Source organism: Cibotium barometz, chromosome 51, assembly GCF_041138505.1.
Source record: "Cibotium barometz isolate CiBa-2024 chromosome 51, ASM4113850v1, whole genome shotgun sequence".
NCBI classification, from domain to species: Eukaryota; Viridiplantae; Streptophyta; class Polypodiopsida; order Cyatheales; family Cibotiaceae; genus Cibotium; species Cibotium barometz.
In genome coordinates, this window is record NC_141096.1 from 4805260 (window position 1) to 4824418 (window position 19159).

Sequence of the window (19159 nt, forward strand, 5' to 3'; positions counted from 1 at the left end):
GGAACATGGGCACTTTAGAGGTAGTGTCAAGCACAACATACCCTGTGTAGTGTTCTCTTGTCCTACGTGCTCTCTTGAAGATTGTTTCTACCATGTTTGGGTGGAACAATAGAGAGTAGATGGAAGGGAACATGGGCACTTGAGAGGGTAGTGTGAGTTGGTGGCCGAAATGCCTACAAACTATTGGTGGCCGAAATGCTTATGTCTATGCCTGCGAGTGATTGTTTTATCTTGTTACTTGAGCCCATCTCTCATCCAAGGTGTGTAGTGAGAGTACCAACACGGAGTGCAAGTGGTAGAGTGGACATGATGCCTGGTTGGCAGGGGACTTATGTCTACGCCAAGGGTCATGTGGATTGACACCTCTTTCTGTGCCTTGAGCATGTTTGTGCTCTGGACTGACACCTGTTTGTGTACCTTGTGTTATTGGATTATGGATTTGGATTTCATATCCCATATTTGGACATATATTGTTTGGAGATACGGTTGGCTCTATATGTCCGTATCTAGTATATTCTATGGAGACATGGTTCACTCTTATCGCCATGTCTAGGATATACTCATTTGACTCATTTGAGACATAGTTGGCTCTTGTGCCTGTGTCTAGCATATCTTCCACGGAATTCTTGCCCATTTATTATGGGACATAATTACAATATCTGGACTTATGGGACTGTTTTTGTCTCGCCCACTTGATGGGACATGATTATATCTTGGATATATGGCTTGAAGCTTAAAGTTGCGGACAACTTGTAAGAAGCTGGGGAGGATGTGACTAGCCTAGACATTTCCCAGTATGAAAGGGGTTTGGTTGACTCCAAGATGTCTAAATATTTGGAAAGTACAAGCTTTGGGAATTGAGAGTTGCTATTTTTGGCCCGACTCCGATGGGAATTCTATTCGCGTCATTACATTTGAAATTGAGCAGATACCAAGAGTTGGAAAAGTGCCTATGACATAATGTCTACTAGTTGGGATATTTTTATGGGAGAACCCATCTCTTAGATTGGGACATGTGGCAAGAAAGTGGATCAAAGTGAGACAAGTGGCCTCACACTTGTCACTCCAGCTATTGTGTGGCTCTCCACTTGTCATTGTAGCCTTCTCTTGCCATTTTAGCTCATGGGAGGCCCAAATCTATAAATTGGAGCTCTCTCTCTTCATTAATGGAGGCTCTCTTGCTGCACACTAGCCTCTACCACTGTTACACGTTACCCTAATGATGGCTACTCTCTCTCTCTCTCTCTCTCTCTCTCTCTCTCTCTCTCTCTCTCATGGCTCAGCCCAGTCTCATTCCCTCTTTTCAGGATTTTATGGTAGGCACTAGGCCGGTTGGAATAGCAGTGGATCATGCTATCTTGTCCTTCACTCTCACATTTCAGTTCAGCACCGCTCCATTGGGACAGGTCTCCACACACACACTCGTTATACCTTTACGAGGGAGACTGACACCGTGTACACGGATGAGATATACAGACGCTTATGTGCCGAGGAGCCGGGACGGCCATTAGATGAGCTCACTCAGATATTGATAGAGACGCTTCCTGCTGCAGCATCAGAGGCATATCCCCATAGTCAGCCTACACGGAGACGATCTGGAAACATGCCCCAAAACAGTTGGTATGATGAGGAGTGCAGAGAGATGAGGATCAGATTACAGAGAGAGGTGCTCATGGGTGTTACCACTCACAGACAGTCACGGATTACCTTCCGGCACCTAGTGCGACGGAAGAAGAGGGCTTATCTTGCTCAGTTAGAGAGGGATTTGTATCAGTTATTTATGAGTCAGGACTCAGGCGAGGCATGGAGACTATTCCATGAGCATTCACCATCACCAGCCATTACCTCCACAGAGATTTGGGGTGAGTATGCAGCATCCCTATACACAGCACCAAGACAGCTGCCCCTGCCAGACCCATCGGAGCCATGCCCAGAGACATGTGCTTTCTTTACTGCTGAGATGGTAAGGAAAGCTATTGACAGGATGAGGACTGTGAGAGCATATGATCATGATGGTTTGGTAGCAGAGCACTTTATTCATGCCAGAGATATGCTTGCAGAGCTTATCACTATGATGTTTAACCGAGCCATGTGTGAGGGTTTTCCTGAGACTTGGAATATGTCCACGATTGTGCCTATCTTGGGGATGTAGCGTCATTTGGATGCATTGCACACGTTTGCACAGGACAGTGGATTGTCTGTTAACCTTGGTAAAACCAAGGTGATGGTGTTTAACACCACAGCACAGTGGGTTAGGAGGTTAGTACCCACCTTTACATATGGTCAGGAGACAGTGGAGTATACAGATGCATATACGTACCTTGGTGTGGTTTTTAGTGGCCCACTATTTTCCTTGAGGAGAGTAGCGGAGACTAGATTGAGCAGAGCTTATGCAGCATTGGGGAGACTAGAGAGGATGTGTTCGCAGGTTCATTTTCAGGAACCTCGATCAAAGCTCTGGCTCTTTGACACGTTAATCACTTAAGCTATGATGTATGGAGTGGAGATATGGGGACCCTCATTGGATCACCACAGCTGAGCTGGTAGCACTGATGGATGGAGATGTATGGAGAGGCCCTTGGTTTCTATGATTTCCCGGATGATTAGGGCCAAGGCCTCCGTACCACATGATATTATCCATGCAGAGATGACTGCCCCCCCATTGGTAGTAGAGGCACTCACTCGATCAGTCTCCTTTATACATAGCACTTGGGCTCTCCCTAAAGACATATATGCTCGCTTAACCTTGGAATCTTCACGACAGTTGGCATCACAGGGAGACGGATCATGTTGGTATGCACAGATGACAGCTTGGTTCCAACTGCATGGCTTTAGTATGGATAGGCTACCTCCATTTCAGTACTCCCTGGATGCACCCTCCCTCTCTCTCACACGGGCAGAGATTACCAAACTTATCAGGCAAGACTTGACTTAGCTGGACACTAGGAGGACACACAGCTGACACACGAGCTTGGTATGAAGATGGCTTTCTATAGAGATCATCTTCTCCAGCTCACGGGGGATGGGTTTGTGATTAGACCCAGCTACATGGATACTCATCTTTCTCATGGGGTGCGGTGTGCTATTGGTCAGATGCGCACATCCTCACACCAGCTAGAGATTGAGACTGGCAGATTCAGAGGTGTACCAGTTGAGGCCAGGATTTGTCAGCTGTGCCAGGTGGAGCCAGAGACAGAGTTACATTACATATGTCATTGTCCAGTATATTATGAGATACGAGGCCGTTTTCACTGCCTGTTCAGAGAGGCTTTCGGACCACTTTCTAGAGTCATGAGATACCAGGATCAGAGATGCCTCGGATTATACTTGCTGGAGCTGCGTAGACATAGAGAGGGTCTCTTGAGAGGGAGGAGATCAGAGAGGGAGAGACACCTACAGAGGCAGATTACAGACTTCTTTCAACCAGAGATTGAGCAGTCAGTCATGCCAGCAGGCATTGCAGCTAGTCCCAGAGTATAGCCGCACCAGAGGTACACTGATTGATCGGGCTATAGAGCTGGGGCGGTCCAGGCGCCCCAAGATGAGAGGCCCATCCCAACACTGACGGAGACTACAACAGAGGATCAGGACCATACTAGCACGGCATGGGAGACGTCCAGTCAGAGTACTCACCATGGAGGACATTGAGGATATCCGCCATCGACCGATGAGAGACATCTTTGGATAGTGATGTATATGATGCTTACCTTTGTTGCTGTAGTTTTCCTTCCCAGATGTTATCCATTAGGAGCTCCTAGTACCTTACTTTTCCTCATAGTTGTTGTTTCAGTTTTAGTTAGTTGTTTAGTTGTTTTAGCTTTTCTTACACAGACAGTGTATCAGATCCACCAATTGTTGTAACCTTTTTGGTCTCATAGGTCATTTTGGCCTTTTGAGGACATTAATATATCATTTCATTTCATCTCTCTCTCTCTCTCTCTCTCTCTCTCTCTCTCTCTCTCTCTCTGGGCTATCATTGAGGAGGGCAGAGCACATGGGAGGAGGATCTACTGTGGCTTTGGGGATTTCCGCAAGGCCTTTGACACAGTGCCCAGAGCTAGACTGATGCGCAGGCTGCAAGACTTGGGGGTTCCATGTGAGAGCTCATTTGGGGTATTATGGACTTTATGAGACAATAGTTGAGCAGGTGTGGACTTCAGAGGGTCTCTCCCAGCCAATACACTCCACTATAGGGGTGAAACAGGACTGCCCGCTCTCTCCGACTCTATTTGGACTATGCATTGATGAGATCTCTGATTATATTGGGACACGAGGGGACAGAGGAGCCGAGTTGGCTGGCACTTGGATACCTCTGCTCTTATATGCTGATGATATTGTGCTTATAGCAGACTCACTAGAGGGTATGCAGAGCACTTGGTTACTGTACATGCTTATGCACAGGACAGTGGGCTCTCAGTTAACCTTGGTAAGACCAAGGTTATGGTGTTTAATACTACAGCTCAGTGGGTCTGGAGATTAGCGCCTATTTTCACAGATTAGCGCCTATTTTCACATATGGGGGGGAGAAAGTGGAGTATGTTGACTCATACACATATCTTGGAGCGGTGTTCACTGGGCCCACATTTTCCATGAGGGGGCAGCAGAGGCTAGACTGACTAGAGGATATGCAGCACTAGGAGGTCTAGAGAGGATGTGCTCACAGGTACAGTTTCAGGGTCCACGTCCTAAGTTGTGGCTTTTTGACACGCTGGTCACATCGGCGATGCTATATGGTGTTGGGGTAAAGGCATTATGCCCACCCTTATAGTGTGTACTATGCCCATAAGTTTTATAGTACATAGTACACTTAGTACTTTTAATGTACTAAGTACACTATGTGTACTAGTGCAAATATACATGTGTGATAGGGGAGTCACACACTCACACCTTGAGTTGACTGCGAAGAGCTGCATTGCAGAACTGGCCACGAGTCGTTGGGCGTCAGACTCCTGGCCACAAGGCGTAGCAACGCACACCACAGGGCAGCAGCACTTGCAGCATGTGAGGCGCTCAGAGCTAAACGCCGCCAGCTGGCAGGTGACTTTCTTGAAGCGTCGTGGGGGACTGTTGAAAAAATCCTGGCCACCGCAAGGCGTTGCACGCGCTGCGACATGCCACCACAGAGCGTCCGCCACACGTTTACGTGTCCCCGTGGAGCTCCTGCTGCCCACACACAACCCCTTCGGCAAGCTCGTTCACACCTGCACGACTCTCCAGCCGGGGTCTTGAAGGTCACCTTGTACGCCTGCACCACGATTGGAGTAGCTGACAAGTGGGTGGGCTACCAAGGGCAGCGCTGTTCATAGGCGCTACAGGTGCTCACGGGCTTCCCTGTTGGCTGCCAATTGCAGCGCTACACAAGGAGGTCACGCAAAGCATTGTGTAGTTGCGAATGAGGTGGACGCACAGACAGCTTGGGCGGCCATAGCTAGAAAACTTGGAGGAGGCAGCGGCAGAATCTAGACTCAAGCTCGTCCGGCGACATTTACTGCACCAATACAGCAGTTTGCAGACAGCAGCAACAACAGCTCCTTCACGATTCAGCAAATACGAAGACACCTCCCTTTTCTGAAACAAAAAATCAGAAATTGTCTGAGGTATTTTGCTTCAATTTTTTGGGATTTTGCATGTCCTTTTTCATCAATTGAGCAGGTACAGGTCCAAATGGCTCAGATTTTGAGCAAAATTGGCAAAATTGGGTGACATTGGTCACATTCCGGGTCAATTTGCAGGAAATTGGATGTCAAAATTTGGGGCTTTTGATGTAATTGTGCCATTGGGCATTCATACATGCTGTATGATGTGAGCAATCTCACATTTGGGGCAAAATTGCAGGAAATTGGAGTGCAAATCAAAGGGCTTTTGTGCCGATTGGGTTGATTTGCATGCAGGCACTGGCATTTGATGCTTTGGGCAATGTGTTGATGCCTGTCAAGCACTCAATGTGTCAGTAAATCAAGGGGCTTTTATGTATTGGATGTATATGTGGCCAGGGGGAAGCATTGTGAAGACTCTGGATGCCTTCATGTGCGTTAATGTACCATGTATGATCAGAAATTGATCTTGAATCAAGGGGCTTTTCAAGATTTTATGCTTGTTGAGCTTGGCAAAGCAGCAGGGAAGACTTTTATGTCTTGAACCCTCAGAAATCCACTTGCAGTCAAGGGGCTTTTGCTCAATTTCTGTCCGGGACTGTTGTATGCAGTGGTGAGGACTGTCAAGGTCTGATTTTCACTCATTTGGACAGCCAGGAGAGCATTTATTGCTGCTGTACTTGCTGGTACAGATTTGGTACAACATTGTACAAGTTTTGGCATGGCTCTACATTGATTTGAGTGGAAAAAAGGCTCATTTTCAGCTGCTGTACTTGCCAGTACAGATTTGGTACATCATTGGTGAGCACTTAGTACTGTTGTACAGTACTTTGGAAGGGGAACAGAGCACATCTAAGGTGCTGTCCTAAATCTGCAGCAACCAGATTTTGGTGATTTTATCACATTCAGTGGGAGTAGAGTTGCATTTGTGCTTCCGCAGTGGGAGATAAACTTTGGGAGAACAACTGTGAGCACTTTGTGTGTTTTGGTGCAGTGTTTGCACATCTTGCAGGGAGTCAGGCATTGACAAAGGTTGCATATTGCTATGGCAACCACAGGTGAGAGCTCTTCATTGCTTCACATCAAGAAGCTTGAAGGCTCACATAATTATGACATTTGGCAAACCCAGTGCTATAATGTGTTGCTCCAGAAGAAGCAGCACAAGCCCATCAAAGATAACCGGAAGTCTACTACCGGTTATGCGTTTACATTCACAGGAGGTGCTGTGTCATGGATATCCAGGATGCAAAAGTGCACTGGCTTATCTACTACAGAGGCCGAGTATATTGCAGCCACAGAGGCTTGCAAGGAGGCATTATGGCTATCTCGGTTAGTGGTTGATTTGGGTTATACAGGGGATATTCCATTGTTGCATTGTGACAGTCAGAGTGCCATCCAGTTGGCAAAGAACCCTATCTTTCATGCAAAGACGAAGCATGTGGATGTGAAGTATCACTTCATCAGAGAGGTGATAGAGAACAAGCAAATTCAGCTTGTCAAGATTCATACGGATGACAACCCGGCTGATCTGTTGACAAAGAGTTTGCCTTCAGAGTGGTTTGCTCATTACAGACACTTGATGGGCATTGGATGAGGTCAGTTTCAGCCTTGATATGGCCTTGTATATTATCATGTACATGCTGATTTTTCTTTTCCTTCATTTAAGGGCACTTTGCCTTTAAGTGGGAGGTTGTTGGAGTAAAGGCATTATGCCCACTCTTATAGTGTGTACTATGCCCATAAGTTTTCTAGCACATAGTACACTTAGTACTTTTAATGTACTAAGTGCACTATGTGTACTAGTGCAAATATACATGTGTGATAGGGGAGTCACACACTCACACCTTGAGTTGACTTATCCCCACATGTCTCTCTCTCTCTCTCTCCCTTCTTCTCTGTGTGTGTCTCCCACATGAAACCCTAACTCTAATCTCCCTTCATATGGAGTACAGATCTGATCGTCACAATCGATCAGGACGCACATATGATGGATGGAGATCGATGGAGAGACCACTTGTGTCCATGATTTCCAGGATGATTTGAGCTAAGGCCTTGGTACTGTCAGAATGCGCAGCGGAAGACTAAGCACGTAGGAGACGCATCACCATCGAGCTCCACGAACACCCCCAATGGGCACTGCTGCATCCCTCCACCGGGCTCCCATCTCCCTATGAGCTGCCTCCCAAAACACCGGCCTGAGGAGAAGATTATGACAAGGTGCCACTCTAGCTTATATATGGCTCTTTAACTTCCCATGCTTCCACTTATGGGATAATCCAAGGCACCTTCTAGCCATAGATCACATGCTTGAAATCGCCAACCTTCCAAGGCCTGAGGAGATGATTATGACAAGGTGCCTCTCTAGCCTATATATGGCTCTTCAACTTCCCATGCTTCCACTTATGGGATAATCCAAGGCACCTTCTAGCCATAGATCACACGCTCGAAATCGCCAACCTTCCAACAGGCACCCCATGAGATTATCAGAGCCGAGATGGGAGCACCACCGATCGTAGTTGAGGCTCTTGCCAGATCAGTGTCCTTCATTCATAGCACCTGGGAGCTTCCCCGACACCGGTATGCACGACTTGCTTTAGAGTCCTCTCATCAGCTAGCCATGGAGGGAGGCACTTCATGTTGGTATGCGTAGATAGCATCCTGGTTTGAGCTCCATGGTTTCAGTTTAGACAGACTTCCACCCTTCCAGTACTCTCTAGAGACACCTTGTCTCACCTTGACACATTCTGAGATTAGTAGTGTCATCAGATAGGACCTCATTCAGTTGGACACTAGGAGGACATGGCTAGAGCCCTTATAGGAGTTGGGGACGAAGATGGCTTTCTATAGAGACCATCTTCTCCGCACCACTGAGGATGGCTTTATACTTAGACCGAGCTACATGGATACCGAGCTGTCTCATGGATTGAGGTGCGCCATTGGGCAGATCCGCACCTCTTCACATCAGTTAGAGATAGAGATAGGCAGAGTTGGGGACGAAGATGGCTTTCTATAGAGACCATCTTCTCCGCACCACTGAGGATGGCTTTATACTTAGACCGAGCTACATGGATACCGAGCTGTCTCATGGATTGAGGTGCGCCATTGGGCAGATCCGCACCTCTTCACATCAGTTAGAGATAGGCAGATTTAGAGGCATACCTCCAGGGGAGAGGATATGTCGGATTTGTTGGATAGAGCCAGAGACGGAGGAGCACTACATTTGTCGCTGCACAGCATAATATGAGATTCGAGAGGACTACCATTGCCTTTTCAGAGAGGGATTTGGACCACTGGCTAGAGTCATGGACTATTGTCATCAGAGATGCTTGGGTTTTTTATCTCCTGGAGATCCTCAGAGAGTCCATTATCAGGAGTAGATGCCCGACTGGTAGGGAGTCCACATAGAGAGAGATTATTGACTGCTTTAGAGGGACTACCCGGGAGGACACACAGCCGACAGCCCAGCAGCAGGCACCCCGTGGGACTCTAGTTGAGAGAGCTATCCAGACGCCCGAGGGTTCGCGGATCCTCACATCGGAGACGAGCGTAGACTCCAGCCATATATTGTTGTACTCACTGTCACTTTTGTACTCCCCCATATTCATGTATTCACGTATCCATGTACTCATGTACCCCATTTTGACTAGTAGCATTAGCTTCCCACTCTCCCTAGTTGCTGCTTCCGGATGCTCCCTACTGATGTATTGTAGGGCTAGATACTTACCTTCAGTTCTTTCTTTTCTTTTCCAGACAGTGTATCAGATGTCACATGGTTGAACTTTGGTCTCATAGGTCACTTTGGCCTTTTGAAGACGTTAATATAACATTTCATTTCATTTCTCTCTTGAAGGCTGCCCATGAACTATACCGGCTGTTGGGGACTGTTTCGGAGGCTTCCATCATGAAGAAATACTGAACACAAGGTATTTAATCACTTTATTATGATTTCCAGCCACTGTACTTGTTGTACCAACCACTGTACCTGCTATACTAGCCATTGTACTTGTACCAACATTTGTACTTACTGTACTTGTGGTACCAGCCATTGTATTGGCTGTACCAGCTAGTGTACTTGCTGTACCAACCATTGTACTTGTTGTACCGGCTGAATGGAGAGTTGTACTTGCTATACCAGCTCTATTGCATGAAGACCCGTGGTTTTGGGGAAGAATCAGTATCCACACAAAGGTATATGGATTATATTGTTAGCTCAGCATTTCTACTGCCTATGTTTTGGCTTGGTTGCCTCGTGTTGGGCTGTGTTATGGCATTTGTATATGGATAATCCGGCATCTCCCGTGGGGAGAGTAAGGCCCTCAAAGCTATCCACACAAAGGTATATGGATTATATGGCTTACAGCCTATGTTTTGGCTTGGTTGCCTCGTGTTGGGCTGTGTTATGGCATTTGTATATGGATAATCCGGCATCTCCCGTGGGGAGAGTAAGGCCCTCAAAGCTTGTACATGATATTATTCTCCTTGGGTAATAAAATGCTCCAAGGGGGGGGGGGGGTGGGGGGGGGTTGGCCCATTCCGGCCTCTATGCGGTGTCACATGTGCAAGCTCCATTTTCAGCATTTGTGGATGGTTTGTCCAGCTTTATGTTTTATGCAAAGTGATGATGGATGTGTGTTAAGGCTGTGGTCATGTTTAAGTGTTTTAATATGCATTGATGGTATCAACAAGTGTGCCAAAGGCCCTAGTCTCCTGGGCACCCGCGAGTTATAGTAGTCCTCATAGATGAAGACTGTCACCTCCATGAGCAAGCTAAAAATGCACTTGAATCGTACAAAGCCATGCTCTCGAAGTTCCGTGCGTTGGGGTGTGTGTGTGGTGTCTGTCGGGTTTTCGGGCTTAGTAGGTATGCACCCTCTCAGGTGTGAACACTCCCCCTTATGTGTGTGGAATCTCATAGTCACAGGGGACGGAGGGGACGGAGGCTTGGAACGTCGGGACGGCGAATCGAGACGGCGCAGGGACGGGGACAGACGGGGACGGACGGACGGACGTCTCCCACGGGACGTTTCTCACAGGGGACGGCGATAGGGACGGCAGAGAGCCGTTGCGCTTGCCGTTTTTGGCCGTTGCGCCTGCCTGCCCGTTTCTAGCCGTTTATGGCTGTTGGGCCTTGGCTCTTCTAGCCGTTTATGGCTGTTGGAGACAGCAGTAAGAGAGATAGTAAGAGAGACGATTTTGAGTTCGTTTCAAGCTTCGGGGGCGCTGCCCCCGAACTCCCCCGCCGGCCCCCCTTGGATCCCCCCGGCGGCAGAAATTTAGAGAGAGTATTTTTTGAGTGCCGTTCCCTCCCCCGTCCCCGTCCCCGTCCCCTGTCCCGTCCCCCGTCACCGTCCCCCGTCCTTTGTGACTATGGTGTGGATGTGCCATGTGTCATCAGTTCATGTGTGTGAGATTTCTATGAGTCAAAAGAAAGCCTACAAAAGCATGTACCTAGTGAAAGTTCGACACATCAATCAAAATCATTTTTGAGTCGTCCACACTTCTCTTTTTTGTTGTCTTGTGTCTTTTTTTCCATCCATGGACATATTGTACACCTTTTGTCTCATAGACCCATTGGGTCTTTTGCAAGGCGTTAATATATCTACTTCTTCTTCTTCTTCTTCTTTTCTCTCTCTCTCTCTCTCTCTCTCTCTCTCTCTCTCTCTGCCAGCACTCTTGGTACCATGCAATCCAACATGTATTTGTATGTATGTATCGGGAGTTCATTTTTAGATTGTCTTTCAGCAACCATTTGATGAATCTTGTGTTTGATAATATTTGGAGGTATCGAGCACCGGAAGTATTACTCCAGGCGCGCTCTTATGGTCCTGCCATTGGTAACTCTTTGATTCCCGTCACTATGTGAGTTGATTTTTTTGATTGTTTTACTGGTTTTTTATAATCAGACTAGGACAAGTTCTGGCTGGCTAACACGAATACCGTGCGTTTAGACATGTGGGCAATGGGAGCAATAATGGCAGAGCTTTTCAATCTTCGACCTCTTTTTCCTGGGGAAAGGTTGCACCACCTGCTCTTCTTTTAACAAACTCAAGTATTTTTTAGCTTGATGAAACCATTTTCAGTAGGGAAATTTTAAGTAGAGGCTGACTTAGTGGGTGGTTTTTCAGTGAGCTGGACGAAATATTCAAAATATGCAATGTGATTGGTACACCAAATCACCAGACATGGCCTCAAGGCATGGAACTTGCTGCTTCCATGAACCTTCAATTCCCTCAGGTTTGGCCTCAGGCACTGTACATGCAGCATGTATGAGCACATGAACTTAATCGTATCAGCTTATAGAGTTTGTTATTGAGATCGATTTAGGAGTCCGGATTTGATGGTAGCTTCTATGTTATAGCAGTTTCCTGCGAGTAATCTATCTATGCTGATACCAACTGCGAGCTCTGATGCAATTGACCTTATACTGGTACTTCCGGGTTGAGTTTTTTTGTATTTTTGTTTTCCTGAAGGGGTTTAGGATGTCTTTGATTATTGCCTTTTACAATATCATAAACAATGCTTGTTGCCATCCATTGGTGAGATCAATGTACGACAGTGATCCCAGCTGTATTGATCGTTGTTGTGCACTTATAGGAAACAGCATTGCTTTTTCTGCAGGCCTTGTGCACATGGGATCCAGAGAAAAGGCCCACTGCAGCTAAGGTCCTTCAGCATCCATTTTTCAAGGTTCAGTCTGTTACCCTCTACTGTCATTTACTTGTTTCTTTTGAAATGATTGCATTGCAACTCTCTTGGAAACAATAGCAAGGCAGTTGTGCCCACACATTTAGGACTAAAGAAAAAATCCAAAGAAAGAAAAATGCATAAAGAGTAGACTCCAGAGACTCAAAGGCTTTAGAGACATTATCTCCACCCTTACCCCCCCATCCCTCATCCTTTCCCATCTGAGAAAGTTTGGAGGGGGAGGCGGATGTCTGTAAAGACCTCAATTTTGTCTCTATTACCATCGAAACATATTTAAGATAAAGTTTGTTTACTCAATTTACTTCAAAGTGTGAAACCATAAGCTAATAGTGCAATCACATGTCTATGCATGTGCTTTAGATATTGTCTGGTGCTTTGTGGAAGCGCTTAAGTTTAATTGAGAGGTCAAGCACTAAATGATTAGACAACATAATCAACTGCACTTCAAAGAGTGTATAGGGAGAGAGAGTACCGCTTGTACTTTTCTTTTCGAGCTTGCTGCCGTCGCCGGTACTTTCTTTTCGAGCTTGCTGCCGTCGCCTTCCACGCTTCGAAACAGCTGCCACCGCCTTGTTCTCTGCCCTGGGGCCTCCATCTGCTCCCGCCTGTTGCTCCCGTGTTACATGCACTGAGGTTGATCGTGATAATGCGCAAGAGGGCCTTCTTTATACGTTTATGTGGTGAGAATCTGTAGCATCAACTTTAGAGAATAGGGAGAGAGTAGAGAATGTAGAATGTAGAAGACGACATTGTATTGGGTCCCAATATCCACTGAAGGCCCCCCCCCCCCCGCAAGCAAGAGTATTTGCTTGTATTATTCTTTGGAGAAAATGCTGTGCAATGTTGAGTACAAATGATATGAATGCCCAATGCAAGGACGAGGAGGCCCAGACATCGGTGAAGTATCCAGCTATTCCGAGGCTATGCCGAAGAGTCTCCTTGGCCAGTGATGCAAGTGCAGATGACTGAAGGAATTGCACATATGCTGGTTGAGATGTAAGAGTATCTTCCTTGTTGCCTGGAGTGGGCAAGATGCTGCAAACTTGTCACGTGCATCCTGCACTTGGATGCCACGTAGACATTTCTGTACAGAAGGTGCAGGACCTGGGATGGTGAACTGGTCCCATGTGAGCCCAGTCCGGGACGAGTCAGCCAGGGATCCATCTCAGTCGTCCGAGGTCAAGTGTGCATTGTCCTGCACATGAGTCCAAGGTCAGATGTGCACTGCCCTGCACATGAAACAGTGCCAGTCCGTGCTGTGAGTCTCCCTCTAGAAGGATGTCAATGGTTCTGTGTATCTGGTATGGTACCGGATGCGAGATCACTGAGCAGATAGTGGTTAGGACAAGGGGCCAGCCCATAGGGCTACCCCGGGTCTGAGTGGGGGCATGGGAATGGTGTAGAACCACTCCCATGAGGGCCAGGAAGGCCCAGGCTGAACCCACCAGCCATGGAGGGGTTGTAGGACAGCCCTAGGGCAAAGATAAGGCTATTTCCAGGAGCTTACAGCCTGTATATGGCTGTAGGGCATGTATGGGGCAGCCCATACAGGCTGCCCAGCCCTGGGATTGTGGACAAAAGATGTGCCCAGCCCTTCAGAAGCAGGCGCCTGATGTCCAGCCAGCCAGGAAGAGATGCGCAGACTTTATGGGATTTTTTCCAGCATTTTTTGGGATTTAATTCAGCATTTATTGCTGAATTTTCACCAGCCGTGGGACATTGGTGCTGGCTGCCTGTTTATCAGCTGGCCGACTGCTCTTGATGGGAAGTATAAATAGTGGAAGCCATAATCCCAATCATTCATCTCATTATTCACCAAGAGCTCAAGCCAATCAAGGGCTAGACAAGCCAAGGAGTTTGCTAAGCAAAGGGGTGGACTTCTGAAGGTCAAGGGCAGGGATTTCCCAGGCAAGAAAGGTCAAGAATTTTGTATTTGTTTTTAGATTTACATCATTCTAATAAAGCAAATACACCATCCGTGGTGGGGGCCCTACAGAGGGTTATTGGGACCCAATACTGTGTCCTCTCCATCTCCCCCTTCTCTCTCTATTTTCTGCACATCTTCTTTCAGTTTGTGCGTTAATTTCCGTCGCGAAAAGAGTGCTGATTTTTGAGTTTTGAAGTTACCGATTCTTCTCCAAAGCTTCCGCATATTACAATGGTATCAGAAGCTACTTCAAGGATAAAGATTCAGCAAAGAAAACCAAAAAATTTTTCTCGCTCGTGTGGTTGGTTTTTAGATGTCGGTGGACTACCCCTTTCAGAGTGACTCCTGTGCCTCGAAGGACGGTTGGTTTTTAGCCTCCGGAAGCCTCCGAAAGTTTCCCACACAGATAGTGGATGGTCAGATTGCGTTCCGGAAAGGAATTGCATTTTCCTGCTATGGCGAGCTTCGGCGACGAGAGAGACCGAGAACCATGGGACGAGAGTGCACCAGGCAGCCCAGCTAGGGCACCCGGCTTGAGTGTCACAGACATGTTCCAGCAGATGATGCGAGCACTCGCAGAACAGATAGCCAATTGGATGAGCAGAAGGCGCGGATCTTGGCTTTGGAGGAGTGTTCCCGCTCTCCAGCGTCGTGTTCTCCATCTCCTCCTCCCTCTCCTTCCGTATCCCAGATACCAGATCCTCGTCACAGGGACCCTCTCGCGGGGTCACAGCCGCAGCCAAGCTCCTTGCTTGAGTTGCAGATGCGTGCATTGGAGATCCGACAACGAGAAGATGACGCCATGCGACGCGTGGAACACGAGCGTTACCTCAGAGCTTTGGACGCCAGATTGACACCGGCGGCACCCTCGAATCATTTTCCCGAGAAAATGAATTTCAGTAAGTATAATGGTAAACTCGATCCCACAACTCTTTATTCATGGTTACATCAATTTGAAGCTTACTTTGCCGCAGTAAGGAAAACAGATACTGACAGAGTGATCTTAGCCAGTTGGTACTTGGAAGGTGAGGCCATTCCTTGGTGGACTCAGTGGGCTCATCATGCCCACACCAGAGCAGGTATGGCATCAGGGGAGCGCGTCAGAACGCGCAACCAGTCCTTCAGTTTGCCATTAAAATTTCGACCTTATGTCTGCAATTAGGCTTATTTGATACGGACAAGAAACGACAGTTTTTGTATGGCCTGGTGCCACCAATTGGCCGACCATTTGGTCCATCTCCAGTTTTTGTGTCTCGTTCACTTGAGGCCAGGCCGGTGTCTCATGTGAAGAGGCCAGTATTTTTGCTGACATGGACGGGAGCCAGACTGGTGCCACCCGTGTGTTAGCAAGAAGGTGTCGTATGGACGGGAGCTAGACTGGTGCCACCCGTGTATGACCTGGACTGTGTTCGACCCATGGGATTGTCACGCCATGGAAGAGCCAGTATTCGTGCCGTGTCTTGCCTATGGGACTGTCACTCCATAGGGAGGCTTGTGCCTGGAACTGTGTCTTACCTATGGGACTGTCACTCCATAGGAAGACCAGGATTTATGTTTTACGTCGTGCCATTTTTGTGCCCGACACATATTTTGTACTTGTTTCATGGACGGGAGATATGTCCATGATACTATTTGCACATGCACTCATGTTTTGCATGTTTGAAACTGTTTTCGCATGACTTGTATTTTCGTGTTTGCCTGCTTGACGTGTCACTTACTGAGCGGGGACGCCTACCAGTGAGTCGTGAAGTTTGCTTTGTCTTCTGACGAGTTTTGTTGCATGTGAACAGGTGGTAAGTGTATTGCACGTGTTGGTTTAATATTTTATATTCTAACCTTTTGTTTTATAAGGTTATATGTTCACACTCACTTAAAAGTGGGCACCCACTTAGGGGCCAAGGTGGGGAGCCACACTTGACTTGTGTGTGTGTGGGGGTGGGTGCATGGTCACCTACCCACACCACCATGGAACTGGCCACCCACATGCAAACGTGGGGAGCCAGCCAACACTATTTGTTTACTCCACTCCAATATCTACAAAAAGAAGTACCACGACCATCCTTCCAGGCAGATGATCGAGCGAATATCCCCTTCGCTTCAGGGGTACGCTTCATCCTTCAGGCTGCTCCTCCTCATGGCAACCTAGGCGACTGCTGAGCAGACTGCACTTCTGCTTTTCCTCCAGTACAGGCGACTGTACTTGCTGTAAGTGGCTGCGCCTGTCAGCAGGTTGCCCTGTCTACTGTGCAGGCGCCTACACCACCTCCTCTCCTGCAGGTGGGCTGCGCAGGCTGTAGCCAGGCGTCACTGAACTGCTCACCCAGGCGACTACTGAACTGCTCTCCCAGGCGGCTGTGCGCTCCACCTGCATCAAAACTGCTGCGCATGCTGCCTCTCCCATACAGGCTGCGCATGCTGCCAGGTTGCGCTACTTATACTTCAGGCGGCTGTGCGCATGATCACCAGCCTACGACGTTTCTCTCTCAGGCAGCCGCACTACTAGTTGCTGCGCTGCACAGCAACCGGCTGTGTATCCACCACCAGCAGGCTGTGTGAACATCTCCAATAAGTTATATTCTGCAGCTAGGCCGTTGTCCACCACCAGCAGGCTGCGCTCCAGCAGGCGGCTGTCCACAGTGTGTACTTCTCCCTCAGGCGACTGTACCCCATGCGTGGCTGCTGTTCCTTCAGTTGGTAGCTGTGCTCCTACAGCCAGGTGACTCCTCCTACGCCGCCTCCTCCACAAGAAGGTGGTTGTGTCCTACACAGCGGGTGGCTAATCTCCTCGGTAGGTGGTTGTCTCCTTTTCATAGTCGGCGTCTTCCTTCTTCAAGTGGCTACATCTTGGTGTCCCACTCAAGTAGCTACACACAGATACCTCGGGTATTGGACTTCCATCTGCCATCTTCAAATAAGTGAATTTTCAGATTTAAGTAAAGTATTTTGTGATAAATTTGATAAGGGACTCTCTCCACGGCAATACCCGTTCGGTGCCGGGTAGTCCAAGCTCTTGGAGAACCACGGTCCAAAGGTGCCGAGATCGGGAGAGCCAGGCGTTAGTACGAGAGTGCCTGTTTGTGCGTGGTCTTGGAACACCAGTGGGGCGCTCTTCGCGGAGTCCAGTGAAGGCACAGGACCGTAGAGACTGGACCACGCTAGTGGTCATTCTACTTCGAATATCTACTTCGAGCTTTTTGTTTGGTACTGTATTCATTTGTACATGGACATCATCTGGTTCTTGGAACCCATGGAGCATTGTATTTGTTAAATACTCCCAATAAATATGTCATATATTGAGGGGGGGGTCGGCCCGTTCTGGGCCCAGTGCTGGTGTCCATCTATCTCATTTCATTTCATTTCAATTTCAAGTTGTTATTAAGTTGTCCATTTCAAATTGTGGTATTAAGTTGTGCTATTACGCGTGTGGGTGTCCAACGGAGTCTATTCCCACTTGACGGGATCGGTTTCATTGGTATCAGAGCAGATATATAATTAGTGCTGAAGGCATTCGACTTGATCCGGCTAAAATGGCCGAGATTGTTAACTGGGAAGTACCTCAGACAACTTATGACATTAGATCATTTGTGGGTATATGCCAGGCATATTCTACCCACATCGACAAGTTTTCTGATCTCTCGGCAGATCTCACCGACCTGCTAAAGGGAGTGAAAACAAGAAGGCAAAAGATTCGAATGACTCCACGAGCGTTGGAGGCATTCCAGAACCTCAAGGTGGCTTTATCAGAAGCGCCTTGTTTAGCCCTTGCCTCGTGGGACGAACCATTTCAAGTGATCACCGATGCGAACATCGCAATTGGAGGTGTATTGCAACAGAATGGTCATCCAGTAGCTTACATGTCTCGTAAGCTACTGCCCGCCGAAAAGAACTACTCAGTCTATGATCGTGAACTCCTAGCAGTTATACAGGCCTTGAAACATTGGAAACATTTTGTGTATGGCCGTGACTTCGAGGTTCGCACTGACCATCAGGCATTGCGCTGGATTCAGATGATGCCAAGTGCACAGTGGAGTGATCGACAACACCGCTGGAGTCAGATATTCCAGCAGTTCGGTGGTATGATTGAGTACCTTCCAGGAAAGGCCAATCCAGTGGTCGATGCTTTGAGCAGGAAGAGACAAGTGTCTACGATTCAGACCACTAGACTTGACCTTGTTGGTACAGGACTAGAGGACATGAAGCACACGTACGCGGATTCCAAGGAATTCGGTACTCAGTGGGAACAGGCATTGGATGCCACTGGACCATGCCATTTTCTGATACGCGATGGTTGGCTTTTCTACAAAGGCCGACTATGTGTCATGAAGTCATTCTGGGCAGCTCTTCTCCATGATGCCCATGACGCCATTACAGGTGGTCACAGGGGCATGAATTCGACTCTGGAGAAATTAGAACGGCAATACTATTGGCCAAAGATGAGGCGTGATGTGTTTACATATGTACAACGCTGTGACATTTGTCAAAAAGGTGAAAGCTTCTCGTGGAAAGAAGATAGGGTTGTTATAGCCCTTGCCAATTCCTGAGGGTGCTTTCCAAGACATTTCGATGGACTTTGTCACAAATCTGCCTCCCAGTCCGAGTAAGCGTAATACGCAGTGCTTAACTATTGTTGATAGGTTTAGCAAATTTGTTATGCTTATTCCTTGCAGGGCCAATGTAACCGCCGAGGATGTTGCCCAGTTGTTCATTTGGCATTGGTACCCAATTGGCGAAATTCCTAGAACCATAGTGTCAGACCGAGATGCCAAGTTTACCAGTCATTTTTGGAGGGCATTGTTTGATAATTTTGGTACTAAGCTGAATTTTTCCAGTGCATTCCACCCACAGACAGATGGCTAGGCAGAGATATACAACCAGTTGGCCTTTGATGTGCTGAAGTGTTATGTCCACGATCAGCAAGGTAAGTGGGAATCGT

General features: G+C 47.7%; 1 protein-coding gene across 2 annotated transcripts in view; it reads left to right on the forward strand.

The window, feature by feature from the left end:
- LOC147609234 (cyclin-dependent kinase F-4-like) overlaps window positions 1–19159 on the forward strand; it is a 70105-nt gene that overhangs the window by 36726 nt on the left and 14220 nt on the right. For both annotated transcript variants that reach the window (XM_086787806.1, XM_086787805.1), the window contains 5 exons: window positions 11376–11428; window positions 11543–11609; window positions 11720–11828; window positions 11956–12021; window positions 12213–12281. In XM_086787806.1, the coding sequence (XP_086643932.1) occupies window positions 11376–11428; window positions 11543–11609; window positions 11720–11828; window positions 11956–12021; window positions 12213–12281 (364 nt within the window). The remainder of the gene's footprint in view (window positions 1–11375; window positions 11429–11542; window positions 11610–11719; window positions 11829–11955; window positions 12022–12212; window positions 12282–19159) is intronic.